We start from the raw sequence: 14,171 nt of genomic DNA, 5'->3' as shown, positions 1-14,171 counted from the left end.
GACAACACTTTTGTCCACATGTCCTGTCCCGGCAGCAGCTTTGGCCCTGGGAGCGCTGTCCTGGCTGAGGCATGCAGAATAAACCGCAAAATATTTAAATGTCTTTGATGGGTAGCTGTGTGGCACAAACCCAATTGTAAACTATTCTGTTCTCCAACGAAATACTCGATGAATTTTTGTTTCGGCTTGGCATTTTGTGTACTTCAAAGTATTCGCAGAGTTTACAGTCGCATTGCAAATATTTTCATACAACTATAACGAAAATTAATTACATCCGCACCACGTACATATATGTAACATATTTATAACCAAGAATGAACTATGGCTATGGAAACGGCAAAAAGAAAGAAGAAAGCACACACGTTTGCCAGGTATGCTAACAGTTATTTTACGTTTGCCGTGTGTGTGCTTTATGCTAGCCTAAAAGGGGATTGATACATCAGATCATTAATAACCTCCAGGTTGTTTCGAGTTTTTCGAGTTGATTCGCCTACTTTCTTGAAACATTATTTGTTTAATTTCACGGTACATATTTGTATAGATTCAAATTTGTTATGATACTGTGTTCCCAGCTTAGAACAGTATATCGGCTTCGTGTCTGTCTGTCTGTCAATCTGTACGATTACCTTTTATTTAACGCTAAATAAATTCTTTGAATCCAATTCACTAACCAGTTCACTCTTTTTACAAATCTTGAGGTCTATCAAAGTAAGTATTGGCGTTCGGATAGTTCAGGATGATGAATTGCTAATTAACAGAAAGGATCTATTGCCACGCCGAGTGAGGAGATTCTTTCTCCTTTTCTTGTTAAAAGCTAGAAATAGAGTAGTACGCAGTCGGGAGAGTCCAACTGAAACTCTTTAATCTTGTGTTTGTCCAAGCAATCTACGAATAATTTATTGCTGGTGTCTGTGAAATCCGTGTTTACAACTCAACCGAATCATTTAGTATATTTTGTAGCATTGCCTAATGATGATTGGCTGCTGTTTAATTAGTTTTCGAATGACTACCAAGAAATCGAAAACTAGAGAAATGTAAAAGAATGTTAATCAAAGCGTAGGTTCTTGCATAGAACTAGTTACTATGCTGCTTATATACATATGAGCCAAGTATTTGTAATAGAAAACAAGTAAGAGGTTCTAGTCGGGAGCTCCCGACTAGGGGATACCCTGAACCCTCTTCTTCCAACATCAAATGCATATATATATTCTATTTTAGAAGCTATATGTCCCGTTTGGTGACTTTAGCTCTTATTATTTACCAAAATTGCCCAAAAAACAGGATATCGATATCGGAAACAAACTCGATCTGCGCGGGCACCTTCTGAGATCCTTGCGTTCATACATACGGACGGACAGACACACAGACGGACATGGCTAGATCGACTCGGCTATTGATGCTGATCAAGAATATATATACTATATGGGGTGGGAGATGCTTCCTTCTGCCTCTCACATACATTTGGGTTTTGTACAAACACAATATACCCTTATACCCATTTTCAATGTTTATCGAATTATTGTCGAGTTAAATGAAAGGCTATTCTCCCCATTCCCCCTGTAACCGTACAATGTATGTATAAAAACCCAAAATGGGGTTACATTAAGTATAAATATTCTTGATTAGTATCAACAGTCCAGTGGTACAACGCAATTTTCGCTAGCTACTTACTCTACCCGTCATGGCTCCAGATACACACTCTAATTGCCGTAATCCATTTATGGAAGGTAGTGTACAATACGAAACGACCCTGACAGAGAAAATAAAAAGGCTAAATAACAAGATAATAATAAGCCAGGCGAGAAGTCGTTGCAATATGACAAGTCTTGTAAAAAACAGGGCTCCACCCGCCTTGACCACCTACTGACTGCTGTATAATAATAAAAACGAAACACGAGACTTCTTCGAGGAAAAGCCTTTATATAAGTCCGATAAATGCCGGGAATGGGCGAAACATGACAAACCAAGGGCCGTCAGACGATTTACATTACTTACTTTGCGGCGTCTCTTATTTTCCTCTTATTTGGGGGAATCGTACAAGGAAATGCTGCGCTTATTATAATTTCCTTTGTGCATTAGTCGTTGTTCCCCACCCTGTGTAGCTTTGCCTACTGTGCACAGTGGGTTACCTGGCTAAATGCCATTTCGCTGTAAGCGCCTGTTTTTTATGTTCTTTTCATTATACACTGTTCGCAAAGTGAAAGAGAGTGCTTTCGTGCAATCTCTATCCATTTCAAAGACCGCCCGCCCGCCTGACCGTATTTTCACGGCTTTTGAAGCTTAACGTATATTGATATCTGTCGAATATTCTGCTGGTTGATTATTCAAGGGCATTCGTTCTACAAATGGACACATTCTATTAGATCTAGTCTCACTAATATTGAAAAATTGAAACAAAATTGTTGCCGCCTATCCCATTCGCCCCTCTGCTTATTCCAAAAATTAATATTTCCCAAAGTCTTAAAGTCAACACTTAATGGTAAAAGTCAGCGAGAGTCTCTGCTACTGACTTAAGCTGTTATTACACCGAGAAAAGAGTATTGAGCGGTCTGTTACACCCCACTGCAAGTTTTTACTTGTTTCTATGTTTATTACCAACAATAATTGCAGTTGCTCGTCATATTGCCCAATGCATTTGTTACACCCCCAATACCAAAAACCTTTTCTGTCTTTGAGGCTCGCTAATGCTACCGAAAAGGAAAAAAACAGAAACCAAATAAGTCGTTTAATTTTTTAATAAGATTTTGCGGTGTTTTTTTAACAATATCATGAAAACTCCCAGCACGTGCTTCCTTTATAAGCTCTCCCCTCCATCATAAAATTTGTTACAGAAATTACCCCAAAAATTCCAAGAATGTTTGAATTTTTTAAAATCTCTTTCCTATTCTGGTTTCACTTTCCTTTGGCTTAGAATGATTTTGATTTGTGTGTTTATCTTTCGAATTTGTACTGTGTCTCCCAGGCGCTTGATATTAAAATGACCGGAAATAATGTTGGCCTAATATCCGCTGTTATTTTTTTGAAATAAAGGCTAATTTTTTCGGACAGCTGTTGGAAAATTGCAATTTGATCTCCACGTGGCTACGATAAATTTATTAAATTCTTTATTGCACGAGTCCAGCTACAGCTGTCAATGTGAAGTACTCGGTAAATAGAGTACCGCAGGCTGATAAAGCAATGATAGGTAAGCCATTGATAGAATTGTTTACAATGTTGTAGTTAGTTATGTCTGGTTTCATGTTTGTTTTGTGTTAGTTCGATAGACGATAGTTGTGATAGTCTGAAAGTCCTCGGTAGCCTTTATTGGGCTGCCGCAGCAAAGCAATTGAGATCCGAGATGGAATTTCTGTAACAAGTAGCTCGCTCTGACAACAAAGTTGCCGTCGAAGCTTTGAAGTTACCGCTCGGGTACTCAATTTGCGAAGTTCAACTCTACCCTGAACTAGCCCACACAAAACGAAAAACAGAGGATGAGTTCTAAGGAAACAAAATACGAATGCACACTGACAATGCGTCTCGACGCTTCGGAAGGAGATCCAGAGTCTCAGACGACTTCTTAGTTGTTTCTTTTATTGATCGTTAAATATGATTTAGGCCTGACAATGAGATACTGTTAGGAGCGAGCGGGCCATAAACTCTTGCGGTTTTCGGTGTTGGTTTCAGTCACTTTACTTTGCAAGCAATTTGCAGCTCAAATTAAACAATTTTGTTAATGTTGTTTTGCCGACAAAAGCCAAAATCGGCTACCGTTGGGTTTGCGGCCAAGCCGTATTGCTTTGCATTTTTTAAAACATTTTAATTTATGATGTATTTAGCGTAATCTTAAATTGTGTTCTTCTGGGCTTTGTTGAATTACAAACGTAACTGAAGTTACTGGAAATACTTTTTTAAAATAAAATTGCAAAATTGGCTGCCAATAGAGAAGTTTTTTTTTGTTTTGCTTATTTTATACAACAACCAACATACATAAACACAGAGGTAAGCAGACGGTTTGAGTAAGTCGGGCCTTAAACTCGTTGCGAATTATAAGGCTTCAAGCATCATAAAATGCAAATCTGGCTTTGTGATTTTGTAGCTAAATATTAGCTCAAAAGAATTATATGCAGTTGTATACAGTAAGAGGATGCAAAAAAACAGTGTTAAATAACATCTCACATACTATTGTAGAAACACATTGTACAGCACTCACTCTCACTCATGTTAATAAACCACCAAATTTATATAATATTTGTACGTTTCATATACAATGATTGATTGTAGGCTATTGTTGGCAAGAAGATGAAAAAGAATTAAACTTACTATCAGTGAAAGAGCACAAAACAGCCTACACCCAATCACGACGAAACTTTTTCAGCCACCGTCAAGGGCTAGTCAAAGTCGCTATCGAAGACACAGCTGTCAAAGCGACGCATCAAATAAATGACGGCGACAGTCAAAAATTTTTGTCACGCAGCTTCAAAAACGTTGGCAATGACGACAGATGTAATCAGTTCCGCTTACGCAAGTCAGAAGTCGAAGTCGTCGTCGAAGCTGTTGTCTGGAGCCCGAAAGTTGCAACTAGCGATAGGCAATAGATGGTTTGCAGCTGGAATCATATGGGGTCTGAGGATTAGGATAAGGCTGATGATGATGGCTGTCGTTCGAAGTAGCAGTAGGAGGAACAGGGGAGTCTGTCCCGCGTGTGATTGACAAGGATTTATGATTGTTGTGCAAATGTTTTTAGTCAGTTGAAATTTTAATATCGAAGGGCTCGAAGTGAACGACCTGCTTAGATCATTTCAAAAGACTTGCAAACATCGCTCATTCATGTGCTGTGAAGATTGCATAACATGTATTACACCAAACACCCGGTTCAGTCAACTTGGCCAATGTTGGCCCCAACAGCCGACGCCTCCTAAACCATATGTGCAAACATTTGCGGACAAATTTTTCTATGCGCATTGCATTTCATCTCTTAGTCGAGATATCACAGACCAGGACAACGAGTCCCTTTCAAGTTGCACCCACAGAAGTGACTATATGTATCTGAGCATGAATATTCATGCCTTGTTTATGCACATTTGCGTGTCAAGTGAATTGCTTCCATCCCCTTCCCTCTCTCTCTCTCTCTCTATATATATTTCTTTCCATCTCCATATATAGTATATCTCTCACTCTCGGCCCCACCGTGCATCTCGCCGTATGAGCAATGCTTCCCCTTAATTCTGTTTCCTCATACCCGCCAGGACGCATTCAAGTTGTTTACCTTGGCAAATGTGACGGTGACGGGAGCTGTGTGAAAAATGTCTGTTTATGCTCACATTTCATTTGAACGTGAGCTTGTTTGTTTGCCAATTTGAAGTGCCAAAATGACGGGAAGTAGGGGGTATGCCTGGCAGCTCAGCTTGGGACGGATGATGCAGCAGACTTTGATTGCAGTTTGTGCAGTGTATGCAAAAAATGGGGTCCATGTCCAAGTGCTGTGGCAAATGGTGAATGGGCAATGGCCCTAGATTTGAGTGTCTGGTATCAAAAAGTATGCAAACAAATGTACAATTTTTTCGATAACCAACGTAATATTCGATTGAGTTATTTTACATACAAATCTTATTCGACATGTGATGCGACCTTCAGACATTTAAATTGGCATGAATATATTCACTCTAAAATGACTCCGTATATTGTGAAACCCAACAGCTCGGAGCCAACCAATAAAATAGTTCAATACTTCTTCTGTGTTCGTTTTTTTATATACCCTTATTATTATTAAAAAGGGTATCATGGTATTGCTCAAGAGTATGCAACGGGTAGAATGAAGCGTGTCTGACCCCATAGATACTATATATTCTTGAGCACATCAGAAATCGGGCCGATTAAGTCGCTTTTTTCTGTTAGTTTGATAAATTATCAGAGTTGCAGACTTTAAAATTTAAATGTAGGTCTGCCGTATAGAAGGAATATCGGATTCTATTCGAGGTTGCAAAACTTGAAGAATCTCATTTTTTTATATCCTTGGGCTCTGGTACTATTAAAAAATTCAATAAGGATCAAAGAAGAAACACTGAAGATATTCAGAAGCGAATTCTTGTTAATATGGGGGCTAAGGGAGAAGAACATCCGAGTTATGCCTGTTTTTATGTAGAATGAAGTTTGACAATTTTTAACAGCAGCTCGGGGCTGGGTTCAGGGTATTTCCCAGTCGAGCGCTCCCTTTCAGAACGTTCCTGTTTTAACTGATTTTATTCGAGCTCACATTAAATTCAACAAACGCGCTTTGATAGTGTCTAAACAAACAGACCATAAAGCTTACTACGATGGCGCAGCACATTGTGCGTGGATAATTGAACTGACTAAGCTAAAAGAAATGGCCAACAAACATCAGTAACAACAACAATCAGAACAACTAATTAAATGCCGCAACCCCCAAAGTCAAAGTTTGTGAACTCGTTTTCATTACGAGTTAATTTGAATGTAAATGAACACAGGGCCAAAAGAGAAAAAGACAGAAACACAACATAACTGGGACAGAGTAGATAAAATGTTTTCGGCTAATGTTTCAATTAAGCAGACAGTGAAAAATTTAATTTTCTTTCATTTGGCAAGCAATCTGGAATGAAAATATTCTGAAGAGGGCCACCCAAGCCGAACCCCCGATACGTTGCTACAAAGTTCGCAATTGAGTCGCTCGGTTTTGGCTCGGTTGTCCTGGGCGATGTTCACAAGGAATTTCAATGTTCCACTCATAATTTCCATTAATTGCATAGAATTAATGCCGTCGACTCCACGAATTGAGCCCGTGTACCGCTCAGCCTGCTCAGTAGTCATTTCTATAATTTTCAACGCACTTTAAAAATAGCTGCAAGTGCATTAAAACATTAAACATCATTCAAAATAGCAAAATAGCAAAAAAGCAACCAAAAAAAAAAATAACAGCAACAACAACAATCGCGCTTAGGCATTGAACGGCAGCAATCCGGCTTTGCTAATTTCGGACTTCTGACGAGCGGCCGGCTACTGGCTACCAGCTTCTTTTTATTTTAAGGCGATAAGCAGCCGGTGACTGGCTGTCAAGAAACTTAGCCATTTTCTAGGCACGATCATGATTTAGGCATTCATATACCGGCGCAATTTTGCAGATACCACTCAGGGGCATTTCTGCGCGAGCTGCTGCTTCTGCAAGGAGGCGGTATGCAAATTTGCTGTTGAAGACTGTGCAACATGAATGGCCACGCCCATTTCTTTATGGTAGACAATAGCAATTGTCATGGGAGCTTGCAACGTAACTAAGGAGCGCAAACCAACTTAAGGCTGTTGTAAAAATATTGATTCACCTATAAACTGTTCGTACTCAACACAGTTGAGGAAAAATTAAATTTTAAACATGAAAAACTAATGTTAATTCTAACTGGCTGACTGATACATCCTCTGTGTAGTCTAAGCGTTTATAAATGCGAAATCAAGTGTTGTGCAATTGAGAAAGGGATAGAAAATAATTATAAAATAATAACATAATTTACAGTGTTATATTCTAGATCTCATTTTGGTTAATGCTCTCACAGGATCAGATATATGAATTGTACTGTTTTTCCTTTAAATAACTTATTTTACCTGTTTGCCAATGGGTTAACAGAACTTTCCATGTCCTGAATATGATTTTTGCTTGGTTACTGACGAAATTGTTAACAGCCAGAATTAAAACAGCTCTTAGTTACACTTCTCACGATTTCTTTTACTTCTCGTACTGCGAATAATTCACAAGAACGCCATTATTCCATTTCTTGTCGCAAAGTTTCCCTGTCAAATGAAAACAAGAAAACAGCAACACGTGTCCATTTTAATTAAAATAAATAAACAGGCGGAAACATAGAAATAAGCCAAATAGAAAAACTACCATTCCATACACTAAGGAGTCCAAACACCCAAATTGCGCGGTATGGGCGTTGCCCCAGTTCATGTTGCCATTACCATTTCCATTTCCATTTTCATTTGTTTTCAAAGGCAAATGTCAAAAATTGTACGTGCTATTAAATTTCATGCGTCTATTTGATTTGCCACTAAGGGGGCCACGGGTAAGGGGGCGAGTGGGATACGGTCATGCCTAAGGCAAAGGGTTTGGCAGAGAGGCTTTCTCATTGCGTGGGCGCTCCGGGCTATCTAATATGTTTTGGCTGCCTTCTTGTACTTGGTATATATTATTTCTGTTATGAAACGTGCGTATTCGAATTTGAAGCGAATTATTATTTGAGCAACGGAAAAGCCCTTCAGGCCAATTTTGGCGCAACTGGAAACGTTTCTTGGAAAACCATAGCGCAACAACTTAATTTTTTTTTAGCTGTATAGCTACCAATTTGCATGCGGCGTATAATTTACAATAAATAAATCAAATGCAAATCGCATAAATAGAAGACCACCAACCCCATTCATGGCTATTCCATTAGACGCCCAGACATTCACGACGGAGTGTGTGAGTGAGTTATTAGCCGAAGCTGAAGCCGAGTCCATGCCTTGCCCTTTTATGAGAGCAGCCCTTTGTCTGGCCAGGATTAAGACCATTTATTTGCTTGTCATGTTGTGTGGTAGTCTTACAAAAGTATTTCCCATTCGAGGTGGCCTGAAGTCCGTGCAGCTAGTCTGGGAAAAAGCTTTAGAATAAGGCGATTCAACATTGCAGTCCAAGAAATCAAAATCAATGAAGATTTGTGGCACAATAAAGTTCAATAGTAGCATGGCTTCCAGTTCATCCATCCCCCTGACTCCCTTGCCTCACTTGTCAGAATCCATCAACTTTTGAAGCCCCCCTGAATCCCTGCTTGGATTATTGAACGCCAAATTGGTGCAAACTTTAAACTTTATAAATTATTTTATACTAATTTAGAAACAGCTAAATGCCACTGAAGAAATTAAATATGCTCTTGACTTTTGTCTCGTAAGGCTGGCAATAAATCTTAAGAAAGCTAATTAAACTTGCTACGAGTAAGAGTTTAGGCACAAGATTTCACTTCTCATTTTCATTAGCACATTTTTGAGTTAATAAAAGCTGGAGACGCCCCATTTGTATGCACGTTATGCTTAAGATTGTCAGAGATTCATAATATTTGACTTTTTAGATACATATTTTATAGGCTAACATTTTTATTAGCAGAGTAATGAAATAGATATGGTATATAGAACTAGATATAATATAGATAGGTATTCCCCCACTTTATTAAAGTCAAAACAAAATGTGGCTGGGTTTCTTTGAGAGGGAAATCTTCTTCTTATACTTTTTAGAGGTATAAACATGGCTTGTGGTATATACATTTCACTTATTATGTGACACGATAAAGCTCTAAATCTGGACTACAGATGATATTGTAATTTTGTTTTTGCGCCTTTCAGACTTTGCCTTTTACAATCTAACTGGAGATCGCTGGGGCCTTAGCAAGGTAGATAAGCTAACATGAAGAGGGGAGAAACGAATTTTGTATTTGTTGCGTTGAATAAATGGAGATTCGCAAACGCAATGCTCAAAATCAAAAGCAAAGCTTATATTGGCTTGCTTTGGTAATAATTTATTGGGTTGCATATACGAAAGATCTGGAAGATATATGACGTCTTGCCTTTAAATATAAATGCTTATTTTTGATTGATTCAATCAAAATGAACGAAATAAACGAAGATCGCTGGAGTACGCTCAGTCCATGTACACATTTAGTTGGGAGTAATCAAGTTTTCTGCATGCCTGTCACGTAATTTATTGATTTAGCTCTTGGGAATACGAAACGGCGATTCGAGGCACCAAAAGCAAATCGTAAAAAATGTTTGCCACCGCGCTGCCTGAAGCCTACAGCCGGGGACGGGGAATGAGATGAAGGAAAGTGGCCTGGCGTGAGCCTGCCCGGCTGATTGGTTCATGTTGATGTGATCATAAGGCTGGCGGCTGCAAATTCAAATGCATTGGCCAGATCTGCGAGTGCAACTGCGTAAAGGTGGGCAGCCATTTACGCATGAACGCCTCGAACGATTCACCGGGCCCCGGCCCGGTCTTCGACTTCGACTTCGACTTGGACTGGATAGTCTGCCTGCGATTATCGATCAACAGACGCGAATGAAGATAATGGCCGACTTGCCATTTTGCATTTTTGCATTTGTAATGAAACTAAAAACCAGAATGAAATGTAATTTTTGAACCAAGCAGCCATATCCACAACCAAGCCGCAGCAGCACACAAAAAAAAAAAAAACAGCCAAACAACATAGTCGATCGACATGCTCTTATTGAATGCAAACTAAAAGGCACATTGAACTTTGGGAGTCGCACAGAATACAGAATCCACAAATATATGAGAAGATAATATGCGGATAGTTAGGGCTTAAATGATATAATTATGTATCCATATTAAGTTGTATATATTCTAAGTAAGTTAGGAATTTTTGTGCGAAAGTAATTTTGCCTAATTATTACGATTTTATTTTTTTTTTAGTGGTTTATCGACCAATATAGAAAACTGTTTTAAGCCCTATTACCCTATGTAAATTAACTAAGAAAAGTAGGCTTGAAATTCACCTGCCCACATTCATGTTTATAGTCAGATCTAATTGAAATGTTTGGAACAACCAACCGCGTTCAATATTGTTTGAGTTATCACTGGACACTGCTCGTCCTGATCAAGCAAAAATATAAATTCCGAAATTCTTCAAAATGTCAAAAACAGTCAGGTTTGTGAAGTTGAGCTGAGCGAACATGAAGAAACGAAGCGGACTCAATAAATTGAAATAATACAAAATTAAAGCCAGGGAATGCATGAAATAACCATCCTAACAAATAAAACCATGCTGTGACTCCTTTGCATATGTCAGCAAAAGGCCTTTAAAAAGGAAAGGAGTATAGGAGCGTAAATACTAGTTTTTGTAGAAACAGGAAAAACTACGGAAAGCCCCGTCAGATAGTTTGCTTCAAACGCTTTCTATTAATATTTAAGCAAAAGTTAGATACGTAAATTTTCCTAAGTTAATAACGCCAAAATATTTTGGGAAACACTTAATTTGTATTAAAAACTCAGGCTTCTTAAGTCGTATTGCTTTTTCTTAACAACGTAAAGCGGCGATTGTGTTCGTGACACGAAAGAAAACACTACACGCTCACAACTCTAATAAATATATATGCAACAAGTGGCACAGAGAATTGCAAACTATTTTATGCGAGCACCATGGAAAATAAGTAAGAAAGGAGAGCGTTTAAGGCAGAGTAGAATTTCCAGGTAATTTGCAAAATGGCTACATCCTAGAAGAGCTAAAATTCGGGCGAAATTCTCAGCGCATTTCATTTCCATTGAAATTTGACCTTACCTGAGAGGTGAGATCAGCTTTTTACTGAAGCAATGGTAAGCAATGCTAATGGTTAGTAGGTAGGCAGGTAAACACATTTGATGGTTGATTTTTGGTGCTGCTACTCTACTTTATTTATGCTGACTTTATTTCCTTGCAGCGCTCAGTCAGTGTCGAAGCAAAACTCGAGAATGTTGGTCGCGTTCTTGTTGCTGAACCTTTTCGTGTCCAGCTTGCAGAACAATGTTACTGTCTTTGAGGAAGCACCTGCCCTATATACCACCAGAGAGGGCTGTGAGTCATTATTGAAGAGTAACAATGAGTGCGAGTGCCAGGATAAGCGCATCAAGTGCGGTATGGTAACTCTTAGCAGCTCATCCCAGCTCTACAGTATCAGTTGCAGCATTTTTGATGTACGCGGCTTTGGTTACTTGCCACCTCTCAAGGCCGGTAGCATTGGTCGGCTAAGCATCGACAACTGCGCTATACCCAACGCTCAAACTATACGCAGCCTGCTTTCGAAGCTGGGAGTTAGTAACTACACTGAACTGGAGGTCTCTAACTACTTTGAGACGCGCGACGAGCGAGATGAGCTGCTGGAACAACATTTTACAAATTACCCCGGGCTCAAAAAAATCTCTTTAATTGGGTTTAAGGCGATGCTTCCCGCAAATTTTTTCGAGAATGTTACAGAGATCACCGAACTGACGCTGAAGGGCAGAAGTGATTTGCCAGGCACATTGCTGCATCCTCTCACACATCTGACGAGGCTATCAATTGTTGTCAGAAATATGGCTAGCGTGGCCAGCGAGATATTTGCCAAACAGACGGAGTTGCTCCAACTCTCGCTCGACTGCTCGCTTAAGAACAGCAGTGTGGATATGTCCTTGCTTAGCTCCAAAGAGTTGTGGCACATGACCAAGCTCCGCGGTTTCGAGTTGCACAACTGCGGCGACAATGTGCCCGCCGAGCTGTTCTGGAAATCGGAGAATCTATCCTACATTGGCATTCGTAGCAACATTAGTTACCTGGGCAGAGATTTCCTCAAATCGCAAAAGCAACTGCTGATGCTACATTTGGAGCGCAACAACATTGCCAGGTTACCGGACGAACTGTTCCACCACTCACCAATGCTGCTTGAAATTCACCTGGCCCACAACAATTTGGATCGCATACAAGGGTAGGTACTCATGTGCTGATAAACCTTCATGCTCTACAATCCCAAACTGTTCTTTTCTTACTAGCGGCCTTTTCAATAAGCTTAAGAATCTCTTGGTCTTAAATCTGGAGCACAATCCAATTACAACTGTTGCGTCCAATGCATTCACCGCTGTGGCCTCGGCGCGCATTTATATTGGAGATCTGTTCAAGCAACTAAACAACGCAGATTGGGCGCGTTCCACAAACGCCACGCTATGCGAAGAGGAGTATATCAATGGTGTTTGCCTCTACTGCAAACGTGATGAGTACCTGGATCACTTTTCAGCGAAGGAAATATGCAACAAGCCTAACGATCCGGGAAAGCTAATTGAGGTCCTCAATCGTAAGGTTTTCGAACATCGCCTTCATCGCCTTCACATGTCTTAATCGGCTACAAAGCAAGAGAGTGAGTGATACAAATCACATTAGCTCTCAATCTGATGATATTTTCATACAATAAGCAAATCTCTCGCCTATTCGAAAAATCCATTCCCCAGGGTAGAAATGGGAGAGAAGGCTGTATAGAAAATGAGAAATTTAAATTAAATAAACTCATATACCATACGAATACAATACTTTTATAATCAATCTCTTGTCACTTTAAGCAAAAAAAAATCTTAAGTCGATTGTAACCAAAATTGATATGTAGTCTCTTATACGCAAATTAAGAATTTTTAACCCACGTTATTCTGTCAAACTTTTATTAAATTTCCATAAAGCATCTAAATATATTGACTGAGAAGAACATGGCATTTTGTAGTCAAACACACCCAACTGCAGCGTTCTTACTTGTTATCAACAGAGTGTATAGAAGCCATTAGGATATGACTGTTGTACAACATTACCGGTAAAATCAATTTTGGCTTCTCTCACATTTTACAATATTAAATTCACTCTAAAGCATCAAAATTGAAATAAAAAGGCATCAGATACACAAACAACATTATTATTTTTTGCATTCTTTAAGAGGCGAGAGGGAAGTAATTTCATGTAAAAGTAGGCTAGGGAGACTGCTGCGAAGTCAACACCATATTGTTGTGTATAAATCATGAACAAAAACAATTTATCTTCTGATTTGTAGCAAGGGATGGTACGGATAAAATATACAAAACTTCGCGTTTGTTCATCTGTTACTGTTTCATTAATGGAAGCGGGCGCGACATGTTATATCAAATAACGCCTTAGATTTTTTTTGAGTAAACTTTGTAAGAAAAGTTTGTAGAGCAATAGGGTAATATATGCTGAACTGAACTACACAAAACAGCAAAACAGCCTATTTAAGAGCTCAAAACAGAGTCAGTAGGCTGTAGTTTTTTATTTCGATTATTGCTTAAGCAAACGAGCCCTTAGCGCGAACTGAATTTGGTGTTGGTAGAAGAGGGTATCTCCTAGTCCCACTTACTCTAGTCGCCACTTACTTTTTTTGTTGTTCACCTTAATTGTTGATAAACATAGACATAAACACCATGTGCAGACATATCAACGGTTTACTCTAAGATTAAAACGCATTATCCTCATTTCGAAGCTTTAAATTGTTGAGAATTGCAAAATCTTAGCACCCAAACGAATTATGGTATTAAAGAAATAAGAAAATATAACTTTAAAAAATATGATCTAAAGAATACTACAAATTTCCCAATTAAGTTTCAAGCTAAAACAAACAAAAATAAGGGGCAGTGCGAATGA

The 14,171-nt window shown here is 39.0% G+C and overlaps 1 protein-coding gene and 1 long non-coding RNA gene across 3 annotated transcripts in view; one reads left to right on the top strand and one right to left on the bottom strand.

Annotated features, from left to right (window-relative positions):
* Window positions 1–13,611, top strand: part of LOC6627698 (protein toll) — a 45,809-nt gene extending 32,198 nt beyond the window's left edge. The window contains exons 2-3 of the mRNA XM_032438197.2: window positions 11,446–12,465; window positions 12,530–13,611. Coding sequence (XP_032294088.1) covers window positions 11,477–12,465; window positions 12,530–12,872 — 1,332 coding nt within the window. The 5' untranslated portion in view covers window positions 11,446–11,476 and the 3' untranslated portion in view covers window positions 12,873–13,611. The remainder of the gene's footprint in view (window positions 1–11,445; window positions 12,466–12,529) is intronic.
* LOC138911246 (uncharacterized) overlaps window positions 1–14,171 on the bottom strand; it is a 144,205-nt gene that overhangs the window by 71,986 nt on the left and 58,048 nt on the right. For both annotated transcript variants that reach the window (XR_011416682.1, XR_011416681.1), the window contains exon 2: window positions 7,588–7,773. This is a non-coding gene — a long non-coding RNA (uncharacterized lncRNA). The remainder of the gene's footprint in view (window positions 1–7,587; window positions 7,774–14,171) is intronic.

The sequence above is a fragment of the Drosophila virilis genome, chromosome 4 (genome assembly GCF_030788295.1).
Source record: "Drosophila virilis strain 15010-1051.87 chromosome 4, Dvir_AGI_RSII-ME, whole genome shotgun sequence".
NCBI lineage: Eukaryota > Metazoa > Arthropoda > Insecta > Diptera > Drosophilidae > Drosophila > Drosophila virilis.
This window is presented reverse-complemented; position numbering and strand designations above follow the sequence as displayed.